The sequence below is a fragment of the Podarcis vaucheri genome (genome assembly GCF_965113315.1).
Source record: "Podarcis vaucheri genome assembly, chromosome: 3".
Lineage (NCBI taxonomy): Eukaryota > Metazoa > Chordata > Lepidosauria > Squamata > Lacertidae > Podarcis > Podarcis vaucheri.
In genome coordinates this window covers 78141588-78168157 of record NC_138761.1, presented here as the reverse complement: position 1 = coordinate 78168157, position 26570 = coordinate 78141588, and the positions used below count along the sequence as shown (strand labels likewise).

The 26570-nt window shown below is 47.9% G+C and overlaps 1 protein-coding gene across 1 annotated transcript; it reads left to right on the top strand.

Moving 5' to 3' along the window:
* Nucleotides 1-9521: 9521 nt before the first annotated feature.
* PRDM13 (PR/SET domain 13) lies at nt 9522-25743 on the top strand (the record flags this gene model as incomplete). The annotated part of the gene is made up of 4 exons (XM_082216641.1): nt 9522-9774; nt 12960-13091; nt 13194-13314; nt 24035-25743. Exons 1-4 carry the CDS (start codon nt 9631-9633, stop codon nt 25741-25743), a joined length of 2106 nt encoding a protein of 701 aa, XP_082072767.1. The 5' UTR covers nt 9522-9630.
* Between the last annotated feature and the right edge of the window lie 827 nt (nt 25744-26570).

Here is a 26570-nt window from a genome sequence, read left to right as displayed (position 1 = left end):
TTGGGCAGAGCAGAGGGGCAACAGTAAAGCTGGAGGGTGGGATGGTCCAGGCAGAGTTCAGAATGACACTTCCAGGATTTAGGAAACAATTCCCCCCATCCTCAAAAAAAACCACGTCTTTGAAATGAATGGCAGATCTTGGGACTGGTCACAGATAGCAATGTGTGTTACTTTGCTGACTTCAGAATTTGGGAAGCCAGCTCTGTTGCATTTTGGGGTCCCTTATGTGAAGTGAGGCCCTAGATGTCTCCCCTAAAGTTGCCCGTGGAATCCTGAGGTGGCCAAGTGACCTGTAACACTTAAGGCTGCAGGTGTGGTGTGTAGGTGACACTGTGGAATCCACCCCCTAAAATAGAGCAAACATAAATAAATTCAAAAACCCAACAACCCCAGTGTATCAGGAAGAGTAGTGCTAGGGCGAGCTTAGTAATTTTCTGCTTGCATAGGGTTTTGTTTTAACATACAGGAGCCCCCAAAGAGGTGAGTCCCTCACCTGCAGGATGAGAAGGCTCCCTCCATTCTACCACTTCCAGACTCCTCTGCTCCTCTGCATGTCTAGATTAGCCTTGGGGCATGCAAATAAACAAGAGCGCTCCTAAGCATACACAGAGTGCATGTCTCTTGACACTGATTAGCCTATATCTATATTCTATATCTCTGGGGACAGGGATTTCAGGGAGACCAGGGCACCTCCTCTATTCAAGATGTTAGCCACAGAATGCATGCCCCATAGCCAGGGGTAGGGAAAGTTTTTGAGCCAGAGGACCATATTCACCATATTCACAATGGGCAAGATTCTGAGGGACACATGTCAGTGGTGGGCAGGGCCAGAGGCAAACTAGGGCAGATGTTTCAACACCCACCCGTACATCTCTCTCTCCTTCATCTAGGCAAGCAAGAGGCCTTCTGTTAGTTGGAAGGTCACATTTCAATAGGGAATAGGCAATAGGGAACATAGGCAATAGGGAACATAGGGAACAGCCTTATACAGTGGTACCTCGGATTACATACACTTCAGGTTACATACGCTCCAGGTTACATACGCTCCAGGTTACAGACTCTGCTAACCCAAAAATAGTACCTCGGGTTAAGAACTTTGCTTCAGGATGAGAACAGAAATCATGCTCCAGCGGCACGGCAGCAGCGGGAGGCCCCATTAGCTAAAGTGGTGCTTCAGGTTAAGAACAGTTTCAGGTTAAGAACGGACCTCCAGACTGAATTAAGTTCTTAACCCGAGGGTACCACTGTACAGTGTCAGACCATTGTTCCACCTCTCTGGCAAGGGCTCTCAGGTTTCAGATAAGGCACATTCCCAGCCCTACCTGGAGTGACTGGGAATTGAACACAGGAACTTCTGAATGCAATGCAGATGCTCTATCACTGAGCTACAGACTTTCCCTAGGGAGGGCATAGAGCAGGGTGGGGACCTAAGAGGGGTGTGGCCTGGGAAGGGCCCAGGGGTCAGATAGATCTGAAGGGGCATATTTGACCCTAAGCCTCTGCTTCCCCACTCAGCCCATGCCCTTAACCTAAAGCACACCTTCTATATCTGAAACAGAATATGTTTACAAGGTCAGATGGCACGGCTTTTGGGCTTTCCTCTCTATGGCCTAAGCCTTAGCATTAGGGAGGTTTAAACGAATTACTGAGTGCTGTAGTGGTTAGACAGACTAGGTCAGACAGACTAGGACCTTGAAAATGAGAGTTCAAATCCCAACACAGCTATGAAACTCATTTAGGCCAGTCACTCTCTCTGAGCCTAACTTACTTCACAGGGTTGTTGTGATGATAAAAAGTAGAGGTGGAAGAACTATGTATGCCACCTTGAGTTCCTTGGAGGAAAGGTAGGATAGAAATGTAATAAAACAAAACAAACAAAATTGTCTTAAAACTTGTTTTCAGGGGGCCCCTGCTGCCGCAAGTGAGATAACAGAGACGTGTCCTGAGCATGTGTTGAGTGCCTTCCTCTTAAAAAGTAACTGCAACAGGCCACACTTATCTAAGATGAGAGGCAGAGAGCCTAGTATTCATGTAGGCTTCAAACCCAGCATTATCTCATTTAAAAAAATTCACAACTGTAAGAAGAGATAGGACAAAAAGAAAGAAAAAAGCTATTGAAAGCTTTATAGGTTTTAAACAGTCTCCACTAAATAGTTGTCCCAGTGAAAGCTTCTTTTCATCTTACCTCTATTTAAGAATATAATTCAAGGCAACAATCCTCAGACTGTTTACGAAGAGTCAAGTGTCGCTAGTCAAAAGCAAATTACACGGTTGCTATCCTGGGAGAGAGTTCTCTCTGTCTCTCTTTTAACCCAGGGGTGGGTAGCTATATTCTCTCAAGGCCCTTCCCCACTAAAAGCAATATATATTTAATTTACACAGCCACAAGGAACAGAAACTTATTTTTGATTCAAAAATAAAACCTGGCATTGAGAGGATTCTCTCCTGAAAGCATCATGTCAAGGCTGATCTTGTGTATGAAAATGCCGGCTTAGAAGGGAATACACATAAACTTGCAGTGGATAAACTGATTAGGGGTTAACTGAATTTACTCTGGTAAAAAGTGGTGGCTATTTTGTGTGTGTGTAAATTGTAAATTGACTTGTAAATTGACTCCGATCAGATGCCATGCGGAATGCTCTTTAGCCCTTACACCATTTATTCTCACCAGCCATAACAATCCGATTGACTTTACTCGGATTGTGGGGAGGAGAATGAGCGGGTGCGGGGAATAAATGGACTGGAAAGACGAAGATGCTGCAAGATTCCAGGGAGCTGATTTTGGCTGAAACACACCTTTCTTTAAGCAGGAACGAGGTTCTGCCTTGGGGAGAGAAAATAGGCTGCTCCGTTTGCACTGGGAGAATCTGGGCCACTGAATGAACTTGCAGCATTTCTTTCTTTCTCTTTCTTTCGTTCCCCCAACGTTTTTTTGTTTTGTTTTGTTTTGTTTTGTTCAAGCATCCACTGTGTTTCTTTCCCCACAGCATAATGGAGCTGGCCCTGTATACAGGCATTCATGCTGGTTTGAATGTAATGTTGAACCTTCTCAGTGCTGGAGCGGTTTGATGGTTTGAATGGAGCTCCCTGGTGGGACATTGCTAGGCGCAACTGTGCCTCTTTGGACGCCTGTTGTTCCTTAACATTCATGCCTCATTATGGGGCAACCTGTTCAAGCCAAGAGAGAGCCAGTCCTGAGCCAAAGCCTTCCCTGGGGGCGTTGGCAGTTCAGAGAGAGAGAGAGAGAGAGAGAGAGAGAGAGGGAGGGAGAGAGAGAGAGATTGAGGGAGAGGGCTAAGGAGGGGGGGGGTTAAAAATCTCTTTTGGTCGCTGGGCAAAAGTGGTTTCCCCCTTTTAACTGGTCTTTCCAGCGGCCCAGTTGAAGTGTCTCAAAAGGGACTAGTGGAATGTTTTGACTCTCAACATTGTCTCGGAATAAAGCTAGAAGCATGTAATTAATGTGTCCTTTTAATAAGGGACAATAAAGCCGTTCAAGCTATTTAATTTCATTTAATTTTCCATCCCATTTGCTTCCAAGGCTCCTTTTACCCATTTATTTTTTTAAAAAACCCAGCCTTTCATGGCGTGGCTTGCTTCAGTGGGCACGTTAGATCGATTTCAGCCTGCCTTTTTAGGGATTGGGGGGAAAGGAGATAGACAAAAATCAAAGCAAACGTGTCTCCTTCCCTTTTTTAGGGAGGGGGGGGGAGACCAGTTATTGTAACTAAAAGAAGCTTCCAGGCAACTGAGCCACAGGAACGGAAGAAAATAAATAAAATAAAATAAAATAAAAATAAAATAAAGCCAACGTGCGGGGTCGCTGCCATCCTTTCCAGCAGTTGGGAGACGAGGTATAACTTGGATGTACATGCGGATATAGAAAGAAATGGTTTTGTCTCGCAACCGACCAGCTGTGGGTTGCTTTCCGTCGGAGGATTCGCGTGGCGCTCGCGACTCCAGCCGGCCGTGGCGAGGCTGCCCCACTAGAGCAGAAGGGAGCTTCTACCTTTCCCCTTTGACGCCTCCGACCAGTGCCCTGGCGGCCGGCGGGCGGGTCAGGAAGGGTATATTTCAACCGGTTGTCACCCCGAAGCCGGCAGGCCAGAGGTTAGACGGACTAGTCCTTGGCTTGAATTTATTGCTCTCCGCTTTTTGTTTCGCCCTTTGCTTCCCATTCAGGATGCGGACCGCAGGGGTCATCTTCAGTCTTCAGTCCCGGCCACCGCCCCCCTCAGAAGCCGCTGCAACAGCCCAAACGATCCCTTCTCGAGAAAGCACCGATCCAATTCCACCTGACCCAGGAAAGAAAGGATTTCTGAACTCGGGTCGGTACTAAGGCCGTTTTCAGTCGCGTTCCCCCAACCCCCAGCTCCCCCCTCACCCAACATCACCGTTTGTCGTTCCCAGTAATTTAGAATCTCAAACTCATACTTGCTAGAAAAAGTATATATATTCGATTTGAAATTGGGTGGGGCGGAGGGGTTCTTAGGCTTTCCAGTCTGCAGCATCGGCGACTTGCGTAAGTGACACATCTGGAGCCAGATGCTGCGATCGCAAGCACGCTTACCTGGGAGTAAGCCCCATTGAACTCAATTGGATTTTCTTCTAACTGGTCGTGTATAGAATTGCGCTGGAAGGCTTCACTCCGCAAACACATGTACTAGGAAGTAAGACCCATTGAACTACGTGGAACTTAACTACCGAGTCAACATGAATGGGCTTGTACTCTGTGAAAGACACTTTTGACAGTCCATAACATCGGAGACTCTTAATCTCAGGGTCGCGTGCTCGAGATCCAGGTTGGGCAAAATATTCCTGCTCTGTAGGGAGCTGGACTAGATGATCCTCGTGGTCCCCTCCAACTCTACAATTCTATGATTTCCGAAAACTGGATTTGTCAATACAGTACTTAAGTCCTATTCAGTGGAGGGCGAGTGACATGGGTTTTGGGTTGTAAAGCAGTCTAGTCCTTCCTTGGAAGCATCTCCATCCCAGAAGGACAGCCGTGTTATTCCCGGGGCATCAAGGAATCTTGTAGCTGCACCTTCCAACACATCACGCAATGTTATTCTGACATAATTTTTAGCGCCCAGTTCCTGAAATGCCTTTAGGTTTTCCAGCCCACTAAATGCAAGTCATACAGGGGTGGCTAACTTGTGCCTCGCCAGATGTTGGTGGACACCGACTCCTATGCCTTGGAAAGCATTAGGATTTACTTCAATCACTAGGGTCTACGTCAATGTAAATTTATTGGTGCCAGACCAATTTCCTCTTCTGTAGCTGTTAGCGGAGCAACCTGATCCCGTGGGCGTTTCCTCAGAAGCAAGCCCAAATGAGTTCAATGGGGCTTGCTTCCAAGTGAGCACCAATATGATTGTGGTTGCCGTGTGTGCCTTCAACCCCACATTTTAGAGCGGAGTTTTGGGGAACCTGTGGCCCTCCAGATGTTGGGTTCTGACATCCACCAGCCGCAGCCTGCAGAGCCAACGACCAGGGGTGATGGGGCATTGTAGTCTAGCAATATCTGAAGGGCTACAGATAGCCAACCGGGACTACAACTTCCACACACACCCGACTGTTGGTTACCCTTGGTGTTGAGGCACAGAATCCATAAGAAAATCCCTGGGGATATTTTACTGGGGTTCTCACCACATTGCATGAAAGGAAGTCTTCTTGAAATTCAGATATAAACCTAAGTAGAACTCAACTCTTCCTTATACGGCCCCTGAAGTAGCACCTCTACACCATTTGGCTAGGAGTAAGCTCCACTAAACTTAACGGGGCTTACTTCTGAGTCAGGGTATAGGATTGTGTTGTAAATTACTTACACTTCACAAAGCCCATGTGAGTTTCTACAAGGAAACCTTTCTTGATTTTAACCTTGGGCAAACTACCATGCGTTTCTGTTACGTAAATGCTTAAGAAATATTTTTGATGTAAATATAGGGCAAACGAGCGGATTTACCTGAAAGTCAGCTTCAGTTTCCGAGTGCTAGGCGGAGATGAATGAAAGCTACGGAGCTGAATAGAACCTGCACAAATGAAGTGTCACGTTAACGTTTTCATTAACTGCAGAGAGTTAGAGCCAGGCTTAGACAGCAGTTCGGAGCACACTTCCTAGCAAGGAGTAGGACTCGTCGAACTCAGTGTAACTGACTTTCAGGTAAACATGCAGAGGATCGCGCTGTTAAAGTTGTCCGATCCATAAAGTTTCAGGAAGAAGCAGCACATGAGCTGATTTAAATTCCGGTCGGGTGACATTCTGCTGAAATCAATAGATAGTTGAAGGTTATCCATATTTACTCGGAAGTAGATTCCACTGAATTCATTTGGCTTACTCCCAAGTAAGCGTGCACAGGATTACCGTCCGACAACCCAGGCGGTAGGCCAAAATGAGTTCGACTGAGCTGAATAAATTCGACTTACTCCCGAATAAATAGGTTTAGGGCTGTAGACTTAATTGTGTGCAAGGCCATCAGAGTACGATCCAGGCATGTTTAGGTCCCGATGATTTCGAGGGGGCGGAGGAGGAGAGGGGCATAAATAAATGCATGTTTTTAATGCTGTAATGGAAACCAATGTGCTGTAAAAGTGCTGTGTCTCTTCCTTTGCATTTAAAGGGGATAACGCCCTGATCAAAATGCTACTTGAAAGTAAGTTCCATTCATTTCATTTGGACCTACCTTCCAGTGAATGTGTAACCACCAGCCTGCAAGGCGTCAATGCTTTATCAAATGTGTTGTACTTAGGCTGTATTGAGCTTGACTCCAAATAGGGAAAGTGACAGAGGATCTGCTTTTCATCTAGAAGGTCCCAGGTTCAGCCCCTAGCATCTCAAGGTAGGGCTAGGAGAGCAGTTGCCACTCAGTGTAGAAAATACCACGGCTGTTCCAAGACATGTTGGCACCTGAGACGAACTACAAAATGACACTTTCCAGCCCCGCCAGGGAAGGAGAGAGGGACAAGGGGAGGCGGGACTTAAGATCTAAATAGGGATCTGCTGCCCCTGTGGATCCTGCCACCCGAAGTGGTCTCCTCACCTTGCCTCATGGGTGGGCCGGCCCCGGAAAATACCGAACTAGATGGGCTAATGATATGAATCAATAGAAGGCATCTTCATATGCTCCGGCTTCATCGTCCCACTGTGGATTTGGTACAGTCTATCCAAGGCCTCGGATGTAGATCTCTGTGTCTGTTTGTCGTGGTGCTTAAAGCAACGTGCATCTCGCTACAAACTGTGCGAGTGGGCTAGGTAACAGTCTGCAAATTCCACGCTTGTGAGGGAAAAGAATACTCTTTGGAATATATTCCCATTACTAAAGAAGCGTGTAAGGAGCTAGTAAGTAGCAAATTAACGATCCAGTCTGTAACCCTATAAGAATACTTAACTGGGCAGACAATGGACCCCACTTCTTTAGAAGCATGTGTAGGGTTGCCTTCCAAGGCTGCAACATTATGCTCATAGATGTGGGGAGTAAGGCCCCATTGGATTTAATGCGACTGCATCGAAGTAAATTTGCGCAGAAACAGACCACACACCTTCCGTTCCCGTTATGAAAACTTTAAGGGAAGGCAGTAAACTCTGGCCCTTCCAGCCTAAACACTCGAGGAAGTGTGTTCCATTTATTTCGGTGGGCTAAGACTTTGCTGGAACTTTGCAATCATTTCCCCGCTCTGGGTTTTAAGGTCTCAGCTTTTGTCATTTTCTTGAATCGATTCTTGTTACTGGAGGACCAATTCCTGGTCAGCTATGAAGTCTCATGATGCTCTTGCTCACACTTACACATTTTGTTAATGTCAGTGGGTCTCTGCATAGCTTGAGCAAAAGATTCTCTTGCCCCCAATGCAGAAACAGGTGAAATAATACGATGACCACGTGCATTCTGCTAGCCTGTTTATGATGGCCTCATCCTGACTCGGAAGCTATCGTCTCTCATTTCAACAGGACTTTCCTCTAAGAAACTAAATCTAGCAAGCCAGACCCCCTCCCCCATAGTAGCCCTGGGATTCAATCCTCCTCAGAGGTAATCCCCTTTATTTAGTGGGCCCCAGCTAGTGTGTGCATAGGATTGCAGCTGTAGCCGTATTTATATCAAATCCAGTCTCAATGATGTTCAAAGTATCTCCTTGCAGATAAGTATTTTACGAATTTTGGCTTATTTCTTCCGTCCCTCCTCTCTGCCTTTCCTCTGGGGTGTTTTATCTTCACCCAGTGAATAAATATGGACACGGACAAGTACGTATTCGGATTATTTCGTCACCATTCCTCATCATTCCCCCTCTCCTCTGGATTTCTTAAATAAATTCTTGTCCGTCTTTGGAAATCCCATAGAGCACATGGTTTGCGTTTTGTTCTAGGCCTGTTGGAATGTGAGTGCTACTTTTCTATTGAAAGTTTTTTAAAAAAGAACCGGACCACAACAATCTTTGTAGCTTAGCGACCTATCTCGGGGTCGGAGAATGGATCCAGGAATTGAAAAACGGATCCGTTCCGCGAGACTCCTCCATGAACTTCCCCTGTGTATTGTTTTGTGCGCTCGTGCGCCTTTTTCACCCAATACAAGGCGCTTCCTTCGATCAGCCAAATAAAACTATTTCTAGAGAGCTTCCAAACGCGAAGCTTGGTGCTTTCAACTCAGGGCGAGGATTTCTCTGTTTTACGCAGTTAAAAGCAGGAGAAAAATGAGAGTTGAGGAACCAAGCCGTTGTTGCAAAGGGATTTCTGGGCTCCAACCAACCCACTGAATTGGTAATATGGCAGCGTCCCCGTCCCCCCTCTTTTTTTAAAGTGTAGGTATTTTCTGGTGTTTTCCCATCAAGTACCTGCCCAATTTCTGTATGGCACACGCCAGGAATCAATAGAAGTTAACAAGTCCTCCAAACATCCCCCCCCCCTAATCTCTTTGTTTAATCGCCTTTACAATCCAGCCCAAGGAAAGAGAATTAAAAATCTTTGAAGTCTTCTGGCTGACAAAAGGCTCAGCCAAGTAGACTTAAAACACTCCCTTCTTTTCCAAAACTGGTTTGTCGGGGAACAATCGAAGGAAGTAAAATTTATGGAGAAATTATACAGTGGATTTGTCACTTAAAATATCGTAACTGTCTCGGGGACAATCCCCCATGCTGAGGATTAATGGTCCCTCCAGACCTTTGATTCACCAGCGCCTTTTCTTTGCCCTTGACAAATTGGATTTTTAGGAATGGGAAGGTCGCCGGGGCCATTGTTGGCTGCCCCATTCAAAAAAGCCCTTGATTATGCGTTGGGATGGGTGGGGAGAGAGAGAGAGGTTGGTGGATGGGGCGGGTGGGGGTGGGTTAGGGAAAATCTCCATGTGACCCTCTCGGGTGGGACTCGGCAGCTGCTGCAAGAGCCACACTCTCTCATCGCCCCAACCCGGCGCCCTGGAGCACCGGCGGGCCGAGGGGAGAGCCCTCGTGTGGCAATTGAAAAGGCGGCGCGCACCGTCGGCCGCGTCACTTTGCGGGCGGAGATAACGCCGGTGCGGCTCAGCCCTCCTCGCTGCCTGCCTCTGCCTCTCTCCCTCTTTCTGCCTCCCTCTCTCCTTCTGTCACTCGAAGAGAGTCCTGGGCGCCTTTCCCGATCGCCGCGTCTGTAACCCGGAGGCAGCGATGCAAAGCAGCCGGAGTCCGCCAGCGCTCAGCGTTACCGCGGAGAGCTGCATCCCGGCTGGCCTGCGCCTGGGTCCGGTGTCCGGCACCTTCAAACTGGGCAAGTACTTGTCCGATCGCAGGGAGCCGGGACCCAAGAAAAAGGTATTGCTCCCGCACCTTGGCGGAAAGCACTGCGGAGGGAGGGTGGGGGGGAAGGAGGGGAAGTGTCCGAGGGGCTGGCGCGCATCCTTGCAAGGGAATGTTTCCGCAGCAAAGTTATTTCTCTGTCCCCCTCCTCCGTTCATAAACGGGTTTGGGTGTCCACACGAAGCATCTCTGCTCTTCGGATCTTCACGAAGCCAAGGGCGACCGCCTCTCTTTCAGACCTGGACTTTCGAGGGAGATATCTGACTTTAGATGACTTATTTGCGGGGATGGGGGACGACGACCAGTATTGAACCCTGCTGGATTGGACGTAGGTGGGGAGGGGGAAGCTGGAAAAACGAGACAGAGGCGGTCAACAGACTTACTGGTGCCCCCCGCCCCGCACCCCGAATTCTAGGAAATCAAATCCGGGTAAATCAAGGTAAATAGTTTCCTCCGGCTGATCCTCCACCCTGATACCAGAGTGGTGGATACAAAATCGGATATATATTCACAACACGAAATAAAATAATGAATGAATGAACGAACTGGTAGCTCGACCCCTGTTGCCTGCGATGCCAGCTGCTTTTATTGAATGTACTATGTTTACCTTCTGTTTCAAGGTTCTTTTTTAACCTTAAAGTGGAAGAGGCAAAATAGCAGTTAAGTGAAACGAAACCTAAAGGTTCCTAACGCCACCAGGTGAGATTTGCCTCTCATGCAGGATAAAACAACCGCAGGAAAACCTCGCCCGAAACAAAAGCGGCCTGCAGTTGAGATTTCAAGAAGGGTGGCTGGATGGTGGAAGTTTGTGGGAGCGAAATCCACAGACTTGCGGCTCCTTAAAGACTTGCGGATTTATTGTGGCTTACGCTTTCCTGGACTACAGTCCGTCTCATCACCTGCTTGAAGGTGACAGATGCACACACGCGCACAAGAGCGCGTCGATGTTTGTTTATTTAGGGAGTGCTGGGGCCTTAAGGCCATGAAGTGCAAGGGAGAGCAATTGTGAGCTTTCCCCACAGGCATCTGTGCAGAACCCAAATGAATGCAAAGATAAGAGATGAAAACAGTCCTCCCACAGACCCCCAAGTCTGGAATGATCCAATTTATGAAGCACCCTTTTAACGCCGAAATTCTCGCGGGCTCGCCACGGTCACCGTCATTGTTGTTTTGTTTTGCTTTTAAAGAGGATTTCAGCCCATAAGAAACATTGACCAAGCAAAAGAGGATCGGAGCAATCGAGCTGATTTCCCAGCTGGCTCCAAATGTTGATCACTGCTTCTGGAGTGCTTTACAGAGAAGTCTCCAAAAGGAACCCCAAATAAGAAAGATTTGTTTGTGTGTGTGGATTGCAGCCTTCGAGCATCTCCTCGGATGAGCTTAGCAGAAGGCAACGTTGTCTCCTTTCTTCCCCAAAGCGCAGAGGTTTGTCGTACGTTCCGCTCGGATTCTGAATGCCCTTTAATTGTTTTTAAACGCTCTGCCAGCCCCTTCAAATTTATTTCTCATCTGGCTCCGTTGGTTGCTCCCTTTAGGCTGCCTTTGTTACAGTGACTTTTATTGCCTGGTCATTCAAAGAGGTAGCCCCTCATTTGCTCGCTCTCTGTGTATGACCAAGCAGATTATGAAGGATGAGGCAAGACTCTGAGGCTCAACAGAGTTGCTCCTGCCCTCTTCCTCTTTTGCTCTCATCCTCTTTTTTATTATTTCTGATTAGATTATTCGTTAATTAATTACCCTACAGGGGCTGGGAAGCGTGAAACGTAGGTGTAGCCATTTCCCCCTCGAAGGGGGAAATTTAATAACTATGGTTCTTAAATATGTTCCCCTTCGTCTTTTCAGGCTGCAGCCCTATAGGTCAGGGAAAGTGACAAGAAGCGGAAGAGAGTTTGAAGAAGGCTCTTTTCCCAACTAAGAGGGATTGTTTAAAGAGTGTATATAGGGCGTTTGGGGAACACTGACCTCAGGGCAACTTACGCACTTATCTCACTTGTCTCACTTCGGAATGACATGGCATCGAGTGGAGGTGTCCCTTTATTGGTAGCTGCAATTAAGGTAAAGGTAAAGGACCCCTGGACGGTTAGCGGTTTTGGGATGCGGCGCTCATCTCGCTTTTCAGGCTAAGGGAGCCGGCATTTGTCCACAGACAGCTTTCCGGGTCATGTGGCCAGCATGACTAAATCACTACTGGCGCAACGGAACATCGTGATGGAAGCCAGAGCGCACGTAAACGCCATTTACCTTCCCGCTGCAGCGGTACCTATTTATCTACTTGCACTGTTGTGCTTTTGAACTGCTAGGTTGGCAGACGCTGGGACAGAGCAACAGGAGCTCACGGATTCGAACCGTAGACCTTCCGATCAGCAAGCCCAAGAGGCTCAGTGGTTTAGACCACAGCGCCACCCGCTCCCTTGGTAGCTGCAATTACGTGGCAGTGAAGCCGACACACGTCGATTCAAACCCGATGGACAACCTGGTTCACAGCTCGGGCTAAGTCTAACAATCGACTGCTATCTAAGTTAATTGGCACATTGATCCTAAAGACTATATATATATAGCTGTCACATTGACCGAAACTCCCCAACTTCGACCCACCTGGATTTAAGAGGATTTAAATCTCCCCCAAGACAATAAAGCCGTGAGCCTAAGCATACTTACTTAGAAGGACTTTTCAAATGAAATAAAGGAGAACAAAATGAAAGAGTGGAGTTACGGCTGCAATCCTATGAACGTCTATTTGGGAGTAAGAGCCCTTGAACGCAGTGATGATTTGCTACCGAGTAAGCATGCACGTTCCAATTCCACAGAACCAGTCGCTTATAAAATAAGAAGGTGTCCATCCTCAAACTGTTTGCTAGGAGACCTTTGCCCCGTTCCGGATTAGTGCAGCAATGGCTGCATTTGGTTAGCCCTCTAACTCTTCTCCTGGCTGCTGCCTCCGACTAGGATCGAGCTGCGCACTGGTTCACCTCTCTCTGTTGATTGTGGGACCCACTTCTCATGGAAACGATCAAACAAAGAGAGAAATTAGACAAATAAATCATTTTAATAGGTTATGGTGTGGGTAAGGGATGTAACAATAGCGGTCTTTTTGTCTGTGGAGCTGCTCAGTACCAGCAAATGTTGTTCTGGCTAAATAAAGCAAGGACCTTGAACTGACTGGCGGTATAAATGACAGCCTCTGCTGTCCTATGTTCCAGGTGCGGATGCTGAGAGGGGAACTGGTGGACGAAGCCGGGGGCTCTGCTGTGGAGTGGATAGGGTTAATCCGGGCTGCCAGGCATTCGCAAGAACAGACCTTGGAAGCTATTGCAGATCTACCGGGCGGACAGGTACCTACAGCCTCCCTAACTAACTATGAGCCTTTCTGTCTCAGGGCTGGATAGATTGGCTTTGCTGTCTGGTCCCTTGACGGGCTCTTTCTGTTCTCCTAGATTTTCTATCGGGCGCTGCGAGACGTCCAGCCAGGAGAGGAGCTGACCGTGTGGTATTCCAGCTCGTTGGCTCAGTGGTTTGACATCCCCACCACGGCTACTCCGACGCACGACGAGAAAGGTACGTACAGCACCTTGGCCAGCGACTTGCGCAAGGAGGAAGAGCCTCCCCACAGCGCTGCTCAACTAACTACGCGTTACAGTGAGAGTTTTGCTGTAAGCCCCACTGAGTTCAATGGGATTTACCCACCAGTAGGTTTGGGGTTTCAACCTGCAGATTCTTTTATTTTAACTTAAATCGAGACGGAAGATAACAGCTGAGCCGCAGACCATCGAGTACTTAATACAGTTTGGGCGGAATGAACTTGAAAGTAAGCTCTGTTAAAGTCAACACTGGCTAATAAATTTGTGTGCGGGTGTCAGTAGGTCGGTCTTATACCTTCTCCTAAACTCTAAAAAACAAACTACGGGCAATTAATAAACTTGTCACAAATTTGGAAGTAAATCCCAGTGTAAACAGTGGTGGTTGTTTTTAAAAAGATCAAGCGAGCTGTTCGTTTGTGGTGCTGGATCTATATGAGACATGTTTGCAAATACATGCTGCTCAGCTAGATCCTGTGCATGCTCACTCGGAGAAAAGCCTCAATGAAGTTAATGGGGCTTACTCTCAAGTAAGTAAGACTGAGGGCTGATGTGCAAGAAGAACCCCAGTCATGCCAAGTACTTCGTGAAAGAAGTGGGGAAGGCTTAAATACGGCTCAACCAGGATTGTGGACCGGACTGCAATAAAAAGGCAGCATTGGACCACAGCTTAGAGCTAAGATAAAAGTAGCTTAAGCAGGTCAAACATACATATTTACTCCAGATACCTTCTTCCCAATGCGGTTAATCTTTCATTGGAATAGTTCTTGAGCTACGAATTTAGACCGTGCTAGAAGGGAGTTTGGACCCTGTTCCTGCTCAGCCTTTTCCTGCATGTACACCGATTCCCTCTGTGGCGCCCTACCACACCGATATTCTTCTCCTTACAATACGACAGTTTTGGTTTTTGCCCTCGCCCGTGCTAAAAGAGGCTCGCTGGTTCTGAAGGCCTAGGATGGCTTTCCTTCTGCTTTTGTGCTTTGCTTTGCCTTGCATCTGCCTTGCATCTCCCTCTCCGGCTTTTCTCGTAACCTCCGGATCCCGTTCTTATTCGAAGTGACGGTATAGTCCATTTAAAGCGGGAAAGTATGCGCGCTGACATACGTGAGCGTTCTTTAAAAGCAAAGGACACCTCCAGCGCTGTTCGGAAAGCTTGGGAATTCTTGGAGGGACTACAAAAGAAACAAATGCCACTAGATCTTCTCCAAGTGCCAGAGGAGAACTCGGCTCGCCAGATTTCTTTCCCCAGCCCGCCCAATCATGGCTATGGAGCCATGGTTTATATTTTGAAATGGATTTTTGTTCCAACTACTTTTTTATTTTTTAAGAATAATGTTTTCAGTCAATCCGTTCGTTCTCCTTTTCACTCTGGTAATGAGCGGCCACAGCTTCTTGTCCAAGTTAAGGCTTTGTGTACTCTTGTGTTATATATATATATATATATATATATATATATATATATATATATCCGGTGGCGGGAAGGACTTTGGTTTAAGACTCGTTGATTCTGAGGCAGGGAAGTGCATGGAGCTACTAGGCGTCTCGGATTCAGTGACTTGTGGATCCGTAATGCCGGTGCAGTGGCGTAGCGTGGGGGGGTGCAGGGGGGGCGGGCCGCACCGGGCGCAACATCTGGGGGTTAGGGTTAGGGGGCGCAAATCCACAGGTTAGGGGGCGCAAATCCACGGGCTAGGGGGCGCAAATTACTTGCCTTGCCCCGGGTGCTGACAACCCACGCTATGCCACTGTGCCGGTGAGCCTTTATCTGTAGATTAGTGAGCTTTAGGAGATAATATGTTAAAACAAAGAGGAAACTTAATCCTGTTAAAATACAGAGGCTGTACGGATTCAGCAGCATTTCTTGGTGATGGAACCTACCACGAGATTCTGGCTGCAGTCCTGGTCACGCTTTTATCTTTTCAGCAACGTCCCAGGAACGCGATGGGACGTGTTTAGAATTGCACAGCGAATTAATGAAACTGGAGTGTTAGCTGTTAAGTCATCAAACAGCCATTCCGAAAGGCTTCAGCTAGAACTGATGTCCATTGATTCCGGTGGAGGTTATTTCCACCACAGAGTGCAAGTTCTACACCATTGACTTACACCTCGGCGCAATCCGAGGCAGTATAACTGGGACCAAACCCAAGAGGTTTAGCAGAATAAATGGGTCAAGGAGAAGAGCTTCTTAAAATCCAATTTCCAGTTACAGTGGTACCTCGTGTTAAATACTTAATTCGTTCCAGAGGTCCGTTCTTAAACTGAAACTGTTCTTAACCTGAAGCACCACTTTAGCTAATGGGGCCTCCTGCTGCTGCCGCGCCACTGGAGCATGATTTCTGTTCTTATCCTGAAGCAAAGTTCTTAACCTGAAGCACTATCTCTGGGTTAGCAGAGTCTGTAACCTGAAGCGTATGTAACCTGAAGCGTATGTAACCCGAGGTACCACTGTATATGGATTGGCCCACATAGCTCTAACAGACTTTAACTTGCACTCAGGCCCAACCCATGCATATTTAATCAGAAGTAAACCCCACTGTGTTTAAAAGGATTGTGGACTTTGCAAGTTTGGGTTTGCAGAATACTTAGATGAATAATTTTGTAGATACTGCACATGCTTGGGAAGAAGCCCTTTGAACTCAGAGCAGCTGCTTCTGAGTTGCAATGTATAGGATTGGGATGCGTGGTGAGAGGGAATGAAACTTGTCGTTCCAAGGACCTTTCTTCAAAAGTGCAAGTAATATAAATGTAAAAGGCAGCTATAGAGGACCGTTTAACATAACCATGTATGTTACTGCTTTCTGCACCTATGTGTGGTATAATCCTCTTTACTACATGAGAAGGGTGAAAGAGAGAAAGTCAATTGTTTTAAATCCAAGTACTTCAGGGAAAGTGAATTTAGGAGCAAGCCAAAAACACTAGAGGAAGAAATAGGACCCCACCCTACTACAATACTAGTAGACAGGAATTACTGAAACAGAAAAAAATAGTTTCAATGTAGGAGAACTATCCTAATGCAAGAAAACTCCTCCCAAAAAGTTATCAATGAATAATTGATCTGATTGCCCATTTCACATATGTATAAGAGGCTGGGTACTCTTAATCACAACTTTATATCCCAGACAAATGGTAAGATCTACTGGTCTCAATGGGAAATTTATAAATCTCCTGAAAAAAATCACAGATGGTGCACAGAAAGAACTTTTGCCTCACAGGCATTTAGTATCTATAGCTAGGATGATGATTATAGTTGCAATGATTTGTCGCTTACTACTAAAAGTCGCAAAGTGGCCTACAATTATAAAAGAATGCATAATGCATTAAAATACATCAAAAAGATAAAAGAATATTAATTGACTAAAAGTGTCTATCCTGCAATAACATAAGAAGGCCAAATCTTACCCCAACCTGCTACAAGATGAACACCAGTACTCCATTACTGGCTAGGCTGTCATTGGCCTTTGACTTATTAAACAATCTATGGCCTTTTTAACTATGGGGGTGTTATTGTTTTTGTTTGTTGTTATGGTATATATTTGTGTGTTTTTATATTGTAAACCACCCTGTGACCCTTGGATTAAGGGCAGTGTGTGTGTGTGTGTGTGTGTGTGTGTGTGTGTACACACACATATGACCCCAGTTAAGAGCTGGGTACCTAGGTGAACATGCACATATTTGCCTGGAACCTAAAAGCTGATAATGATGGCATCAGAGAGTATTCCACAATCAGGGGGCCACCACTGGAAAGACTGTGAAGCTGCCTTATCAGACTATTTTCCCATCTAGACCCCTGGGTATAGGGCAGTATATAAATTCAAACAACAACAACAACAACAATTGTTCAGTATTGTCTACTCCCAAATAAAAAAATAAGTAAACAAACCAGCTATGGTGGGCTGCAAACCTAAACACACAGGAGGAAGTAAGCCCAATTGAACATCCTAGCTTAGGACTTACTTCTGAATAAACAGGCACAAGTTTGCACTCCAAAGGAAGCTGCCTCATAATGAGTCAGACCATTGGTCCATCTGGTTTGGACTGGCTTCACTGTCTACACTGACTAGCAGCAACTATTCGTGGGTTCAGACTGAGGTTTCTACCTGCCCTACTTGGCTATGCTGGTGATTGAATTTGGAACCTTCTGCATGCAAAGTGGATGCTCTGCCATTGAGCTATAGCCTTTCCCTTTCCTCTGATTTCTTGTACTGTACTGGACATCATTTTGAGACATTAAGATCCCATATTTTTATGATATGGTCATGTACTCTGACCATACTGCAACGACTTTTAAAAATACTTTTGTTAACTTATCACCTTGCAACATATATTAGCAGATACATTATATAATAAGGTGTAAAGAGAGTCAACGGGTCTCATTTTGACACTTTGTGTTCTGTTTTCCATGGCTTGAAATCAATAGGATGCAAATTCACGGGCACATAATTTAGGGGTTCCAGTATCACCTAAATCTGTTTTAGAGTGAGTCCAATGATTGGTCTGCCTATCACAATATTGTTTCCTCTCCTTGGCAAGTGTCTTCCCTAGCCCTGCTACCTGAGATCCTTTATCTCAGGCGTGGGAGGAGGGGGCATATGTGGCCCTCCAGATGTTGTTGAACTCCACTTCTCTCAACCCCATTCATCATGACCAATGGTCAAGGATGATGGGAGTTGTAGTCCAACAAAGTTTTGGAGGTGCATGGGCTCTCACTATTCCTTCTTTAACTGGGAAAATCCGGGATTTAAGATGGGATTTGTTGTACGTGAAGGTGTTACTTTGACGCCCACTTTCCCAAAACTGTACACCTCTCGGAAGCATGTCTTTTCAATATAACAACAACGATCATGAAGGGGACGAAGTCGTCTTTCCTATCTCCCTTCCCCGGATACACCATCTTTGTGTTTAGAGTATAATAAATAAGAAAGACCGTCGGATATTGGCCAGGTCTAAAATTAGCATCCTGTTACTGCTGTGGCCTGTGACCCTAAATACGCTTAATCCCAAGTAAGAGTTACAGATTTCAAGTGACACAAATTTATTAAGGACTGGAAAATTTCTGCTAGTCGGCATTTTCTTTCCGAACACTGCATTTTAGCCATTTCTAAGCTTCTGGCAATTTCTAAACCCTTCATACGAAATTAAAATGCATAAGGTCTAACGCAATAGGAAGCAACTTGAACCACGACTTTTTGCGGGGAAGGATTTAGATGTTAAAAGCCCATTCAGCGAGTCTCTAGTCAAATATTCTTTCTTCCTGGGTAATCTAAAATGTGTAGGGAACTGAAATCTCGGCGAAATCAACACGATTTGCTTCTGGAGAGTTGCGAACTGCGCGAGACATTCAACAGGCGAACTTTTTTTCACCATCATCCCATATCGCCTGCGTGCGTCTGCTGAATTCTTTTTGCAGCTGCTACAGGTACAGGAGCCCCTCTTGAAAAACAAACAAACAAAACAAAACAAACAAACAAAACCAGCCTTACTTAGTACTGGCGTTCCAACCCAATTCTTATGCTCAGCTTCCCCAGCTTCGCTAAAATTATTTTTAACTTTCTCGAGCAGACTTTCATTCAGTCCTAAAACGGCAACACAAACCCTGAGACAAAAACAGTTGTCAAGCAAGTGGAACTGGAAAGAGGGTGGCAATTTTAGTTTCACAAAAGTGTTTGACTCGCTCCATTTAGTCATAGATTGAGTAAACGAGGCTCTTAGCAGCATAATGTGAATCGAGAATTGGGGGGGGGGGGAGGGAGAGGAGGACAGAAGCCAGCAGTCTGGGTTTAGGGATCGTTAGTGTTTGCAAACAAAGATAATTGGAGAGCGCAGCCTTTGACGAGCTCGCCAGCCGGAGAAAGCTACTCAGTTAAGCTTGTTAACAGCGCCATCGTAACCATGCACGTTTATGCTGAGATGTAGGTCCTATAATCCAATGTGTTTAGGACTGTAGACGTAAATTCGTAAAGTTTTATTGCGGCTTCCTATTCATTCATCCCTTTGACCGAGTTATCTGCCTTTCCAGTGTAAGGCCATAGGATGCTTGCAACTACTGACAGGCTGGGAGGGAGCTATCACTGAACAGAAAGACTTTAGTTTTCTCTGCAGTTAATGAACAGTTCCACGCTGGTTGATTCTTGAACTGACTGTCCTTTTTAAAAGACCCTTTGGCTTGCTTATTCCAGCAGGATCGAGACCTAGCGCCTCCTATGCCTTCTCGGGCGTCCTATCCTACACGCCAGTTTCACGTTAACCAGCGACGGAATCCTATCGCTGGAATCCTATCGGCCAAGCACCACCACCGCCACTAAACCCAGGAACCGTAGCCCACGGCCGTCTTTAGTAAGCAGCCAGGGACATTCACAATTATTTCGCTGAGATGGCCAACTAATGCATAGATCACAAATCTTATTGACATATAAACTTACAAGGTAACCAGGTGTGGTTGGACCCCAGGTGCCATTAGCCCCAGGATGGCCTACGGTCAGAGAGCATGGAAGCTTAGTTTTCTTCTTTTGAACCCATAAAAAAGGGAAGGAAGGAAGGAAGGAAGGAAGGAAGGAAGGAAGGAAGGAAGGAAAGAAAGAAAGAAAGAAAGAACATTGGCATCTGATTGGCCATTGCAAGAACAGGATGCAGGATTAGGCGGGCTTTTGCCCTGGTCCTGCAGGACTGCTCCTATGTTATTGAGAGTAATATATCTGTATCTAGGTTTGGCGTTTATTATATGTATGTGTTTCAACTTTTAGAACCACATGTAGAAGAAAGATGATCCAATATAGATTCCACAAGCTATACATTATCTTTCATTCTTTGCCCTAGCCAGGCTCTTCACTATCTGTCTTTCCCTCTCTAAGCGATTTGCTTGTTCACTATTTCATATTCCGCCCCCCCCCCCATTGAATCCCTGTGGGGCTTTTCTTTTTGCATTCGGAAATGCCACCTCTTTTACGAGTCTCTCTATAGCTTTGAAGCGCTGGTCGCTTAATTTAACCCTTGCTGGTGAATCCTCCGGTGCAAAACCTCCGTGTTCTGCTGCAATGGCCCCCACCGTCTCGACAAAGTATCGAAAGAAGGGGACGTGCGTATCGCAGGAGCACGAAGTCGCCCCGTCGGTTTGTTCCGCCTTAGGGAACGCCAAGCGTTTAAGGATCGGGGGCACAAAGGGCATTGTATTCTGAAAGGACCGATTACGTATGGCCCATACATATAGGATATTGTCTCGCCTGGTAATGGGAGGCTCATGATCATTAGATTGGCCTTTGTTTCCTTGCGTCAGCTCCCTGACATACGCCACCTATTCTGCAAACGTCAACAGATGGGCCGCCGGACACAGGCGTTAAGGCAACAGCTGCGCGCTTTTCATTCCTCGTGGAGTCCAAAGGCAGCCCAGCCAGAGCGCATTTGTGGCCCTCTGCCTTTGCACTGCTTTTTACTCAACTCTCTACCTCCCTCCTCTCTCAGTACTCAACAGAGAAAGGCACTGGCAGTTTAGGATTCATATTCCACAGCCATACATCTTTTTTTTTTTAAAGGAATCTCAACAACCGCTAGCTCTCTCGTTATTTACAATCACATTCTGAGATTGATTCCAGCCACACACGCGTGCACTATGGAAAAATAGAGGGAAGTGCCTTCGACTAAATCAGACCCGATTGGTCTTTCTAGGTCTACACAAATTGGCAGCGGCTCTCGAGGTTTTAGACAGGGAGTCTCTTCCAGCCCTACCTCGACATGCCGGAGCTCAAACCTTGGGACATTCCGCGTGCAAGACAGGTGCTCTAACCACTGAGCCATGCGCTTCTATCCCTCCTTCCTTATATATTACATTCATATATCACCTTTCTTTCCTCACTGAACCCAAGCAGTCTCCCTTCCAGCAATGTGCAGACACATACCAGATCAGCTTCAACAAGGTGTTGGCCTCAGGTGCCCTCGGAGCGCATCTTTGGCACTCCTTACCTGCTCTCTGTGCAAATGGGATAAGGAGCTCTTTCTATGTTACCCTAACTGTGGGCTCCAAAGGCGAGTATGGGATAGTCACAGCCGTCCACTGCTTTAATGGTAAGCACGTTTACTGAAAAGTAAATCCTTGCGCATAAACACTCATGTAAGAAGGCTGCTAATCCGATAAATTACTTATAACGACTTTTCTAATGCTACTCACACACTCGTATTAAAGTCACAAGTCTATAGTAACTGGGACGGGACTAAGAGAGAAACAAGGGACTGACTGACTGACAGTGCAACTCTATACACACGCCTATTCAGAATTAAGTCTTGTTGAGTTTCGGTAACTTCCTATAACTATGGGATTGCCGCCTGAAGCAGGCAGATCCACGTTTAAGTGATTGTCAGTTTTCCACGGAGGTAAAAGAATGGGAACTCCAAATCACAGTCTAGTTAAGAGATGAAGCGTTTAAATATGAATGAAATGGGTTTAGTTCCGCTAACGTCTCTGCTGCTGAACTGGCTTAAATCCAAGTAAGTTGACTTTGCCAGACAATGAATCAGAATGCAGTTCTCAAATCATTCACCCTGGAAACTACTCGTTGTAGGTGGCAACAGAATTCTCTGTAGTAAGTTAGCGCTGGGCTCCAAACTTAAGGTCAGTTCAAAGCTTGCAATTTTATGGTTGCAACCCTAATTCTCACACTTGCCTAAGTCCATTTGAACCCAGTAGGGCTTACTTCCAAGTCCACATGCACAGTTTTCAATGCAGGGAAAGGCTCTCGTTATTTATCAACCTCACTCCCTCCTAACGCGTTCCGAAAAGCCATCCACTATGGCTTCCTGTTCTTGAGACTATGCCAGGGTGTTTGGTAGGTGTTAGCTCTGATTTGATGTTCTAACCCTGAGAGGTTCCGATTAGTGGCCATCTTGTAACCACATTCCTTCCTGAGAGTTGCCATGGCCTAGTGTTGGGCTTTTGATTCACAAATCTGTTCAGTTATCTATTTAAGTGGAGTCCTCTCAGCTTGGCGGTTTTAGACAATATATGGGATGCAACGGATTAATATCAATTGTTAATAGTTACGCAGGCTTCCACTACAATAGCAGAGGCGCAGTGCAGGTTGTGTACCCTGCATGCGGTCTTATGCCGAGTCAGACGTTGAAGTATTTTAAGTTATTCTTTCTAGAACGTTAAATCAAGCTCGTCTAAGCTTCCAAGTTTAAGGTGCAAAGCGTGGTACTCTGCTGATCTCACGGGAGCAAGCAAAGGTGCCAAATGTCCCCTTTTTCCAGGACACGCCCTCTTTTTCATGAGTAGGTAAAATGAGAGTCGTCATATCCATAGGTAAAAGTAGAAATCGGCAATAGTGTCCCTTTTTTTGCTCTTCAAAACATGGCAACCCACAAATAACTAAACAATATATCCTCTCCTAGTGTCAAAATCCATTCTACAGACATTTGATCCATCTACCTTTATACTTATCTATGTGGACTTGTCTTCGCCGTCCAGGGCTTCAGACACGACCATTTCCTTGAGATCCCAGGGAACTGAACCCATAGGACCTTTTTTGCACGTGAAGCGCGTGCTCTACCACTAAACCCGGAATCACCCCAGAATCTGGTTCTCTGCCTTGAATGTCAGCGCAGTAATGCCAACTTCGCCGCTCCCACACATCTGAGAGCAACTGCTTTGCACGCAGGAAGTTCCAGATTCGACCCCCAGCATCTCCAAGACACCTTGGAGAGCTGCTGCTGTCAGCCGGTGTAGACAGCACTGACGTAGACGGACCAACAGTCTGACCTGGCGTAAAGCAACTTCCCAAGTGCAACAATGAAATGACTACCCAGGCACTACAGGTCGCTATACCGACTTGGATAAATGATAATGGGCATCTATCCGAACATGGTTGGCTGGAATGCATTGGAGGGGACCTCAGCAGAGGCTGAGAGAGATGCTTGCTATGTGACTGTGGCATGATGTAGTCCGATTTCATCTCCGCATGTTTGGGTGGGGAGTTGATATGTGCATGAATGGACTAAATATGCCCCAATGCTGGTCTTTGCTAAAAGTACATGGATGAACTTAAAAAAAAAAGAACGTGAGTGAATTTATGAAAGACAATTAACTACAGTGTTTAATTATGGGCAGAGTATTCTCCACATTGGTAGTTGGCAGTGCACAACTCGCAAGTGGGTTGCCCAGGGCAAGATAAAGCGACGAACAAATTCAATAAATTATAATAATATTATAATAGCTGTGAAGTATGAATGCCACACGACTTCACATTAAAAAACAAACAAAGCGAGAGACATTATGTGTATTCCGACAAAATCTGAATCAAATTCCACGTTTACACAACACTCAAAATTATGGATAATGCTGCACGGACAGCATCTGTTTCCACAATGGGTGTGCAGTAATTAAATATTGGGACATTAGCAAACACTTCTCAAGTTGCCTCCACGCTGACCTAGCCTTCAAATGGGGGTGGTGGGGGTGGTGGTTAACAGGTGACTGAACTACGGCTCCCATCATCACAAAGCATTGAGGGCTGACGGGAGTTGGACGTCTAGAAGGCCCGAGATTAGCAACCTCTGCTTCAAGCATTTCTCACTTTCAAAGTTGAACATATAATATTTCAGATCCAGGTTTCATATTCCCAGGCACCTGGTTCCAAATCTGTGAGAAGAGCTTAGTTGGGGTTTCTACGTGTTTGCCTAGTTAATGTCTCCCTGCTTTGCTTTCCCTCTGCTAGGCGAAGAGCGCTACATCTGCTGGTACTGCTGGCGGACCTTCAAGTACCCCAACAGCCTCAAGGCGCACGTCCACTTCCACTGCGTGCTGAACAACGGCCGCAGCTTCCTGGGCTCGCCGGAGCACGCCCGGCCTTCGGACCTGTTCAGCCTGTCGCTGAAGCCTGCCGCCGCGCCGGCGTCCTTAAGGACCCACTGCGCCGGCGGCTCCAGGGAGAGCATCAAGCGGGAATCCTCGGGCTCGCCGCCAGTGGCCAAGGCGGGCGGCGGCGGGGGGCGCAAGGCGGCGGCCAAAGAGGAGCAGGAGAGGGCCTTGGACATGAGCGTCAGCTCGACGGGACGGGGTCCGGGGCAGTTCCTGGGCCTGCTGGGAAGCGGCGGCAGCAACGGGCTGTCCTTCTACCCCGGGGCGAGGTCCGCCTTCAAGCCTGCCGGCCTGGCCAAAGCGAACCAGGCGGACTCTTCTCCACCGGCCTCTTCTTTCCGGGAAGAGGGCAAGGCCAGCGGCTTCAGCAAGCTCTTGGGGAGCCTCAAGCCCGGCCGCTCCAGCGGCGAAGGCCCCCTAGGCGTGGGCAGCGGCCCCCACGGCCACGCGCAGCAGCAACACCACGCGCCCCAGCCTCATCACCACCATCACCACCATCACCATGCCAAGTGCCACGCGGCTACCGCGCCACCTCCCTCAGCGGCGGCGGCGGCGGCAGGCTTGGCTTATTCCGGGGGCGCCCGAGGCTTCCCGCTGCTCTCGCACTTCGAGGAGACGTCCGCCTTCAAGCACGTCGAGAGGGGTCTCCACGCCAGCCTGTCGCCGCCCGCCTCCGCCCGCTACCCGCCTCTCCCCAGCGGACTCCACCTGGAGCGCTTCGCCGCCGCCCTGCCGCCCTTCGACGGGCTCAAGCCCTTCTCCGCGTCGGCGGAGTGCAGCCTCCCGCCCTTCATGCCTTTCACCGTCTACAACGGCGAGCTGCTCTACAGCGCCCCTTACTACCCGCTCAAGCTGCACTTTGGCAACCTCCTCAAGTACCCGGAGTCCGTGTCCTATTTCAACGGGGCCGCGGCGGCGGCGGCTGCGGCGGCGGCAGCGGGCCTGAACCCGTCGGAGCTGGGCTCCCTGGCCAGCATCGACCGCGAGATCGCCATGCACACGCAGCAGCTGTCGGAGATCGCGGCGGCCGAAAAGAGCCGCGGGCGCTTGGAGAGCTTGCAGCCCTCGGCGTCGTCGGGCCCGGCAGGCGGCAAGCCCAAGACGGGCCACTTGTGCCTGTACTGCGGCAAGCTGTACTCGCGCAAGTACGGCCTGAAGATCCACATGCGGACTCACACCGGCTACAAGCCGCTCAAGTGCAAGGTGTGCTTGCGCCCCTTCGGGGACCCCAGCAACCTCAACAAGCACATCCGCCTGCACGCCGAGGGCAACACGCCCTACCGCTGCGAGTTCTGCGGCAAAGTGCTGGTCCGGCGCCGGGACCTGGAGAGGCACGTCAAGTCCCGGCACCCGGGCCAGAGTTTGCCCAAGGGCGGCGCCGGCGGCGCAGAGGACAGGAGCGGCGCCGACGCCGCCGGGTACGCAGGCCCGGAGCTGCAGGAGCCAAAGACTGACAACGAGAGCGACGTCGACGTCTGCTTCACGGACGATCAGAGCGACCAAGACACGGGCGGCAGCAGCAGCGGAGGCGGAGGCGGAGGCTGCCGGGCCAAGGAGCAGCAATAGGAAGCAGCTCGAGGGGGTCGGGGGATAAGTAGGGGTGGGCTTGGGGAACGGCGCTGCCAAAGCTGCCGCCGCCGCTGCTTTCCTCTCCACCGGCTCTGCTGATTCACTCGCTCCTTGACTAAGAAAACGACCCCCTTCTTCCCCTAGGAGCAGGACAGTTTTGCTTCAACACAACAGCGGCTCGTTTTAAGACATGCCCGCATAAGATTTCAAATCATTTCTGTCCTTTCCCTCGACCCCCTTCCAGCCCGCGGGGGCTGCTAAGCTGTACACCACGGGTAGCCAACGCGGCGCCCTCCGCATGTTTTTGGACTACAGTTCCCAACATCCTTCACCATTGGCCATGGCGCTGGGGCTGTTGGATTTGGCGGTAGAGCAGCATCTAGAGGGTGTCACGTTGGCTAGCCCGGCTATACACGCAGTGTAACCGGTATGTTCAGAAGTGCAGCGTAATTCCTACCGAACGCAGTGACACTGACCTCCCCAGTGCGCATGTGTAAGAACGGCCTCCACCAATGTGAATTCCTTCAGGTACCTTGACGGGAATTTATGTCAAACAATAATCTTCTGGTCTAGATGATGCAGGGAAACTGAGGATTCTGTCAACCTGGGTAGGAAAGATTCCTTACCCTGGCTAAGTGGGAGATACAAAGAGCCATGCGCGGTCTTTGTTCACAGCAGAGGTAGTGTGTGGGAATGTTGGTCACACACAGGGGGAGGAGGCTCCAGAGCAGGTATGACAGGAAGTCCTCCCTGTCTAGAGCAACATTCCCCTGTGTATCCACTCTAGGCAACAGGAAATGTTGTGTTTGGCTGCTTTAGTGATG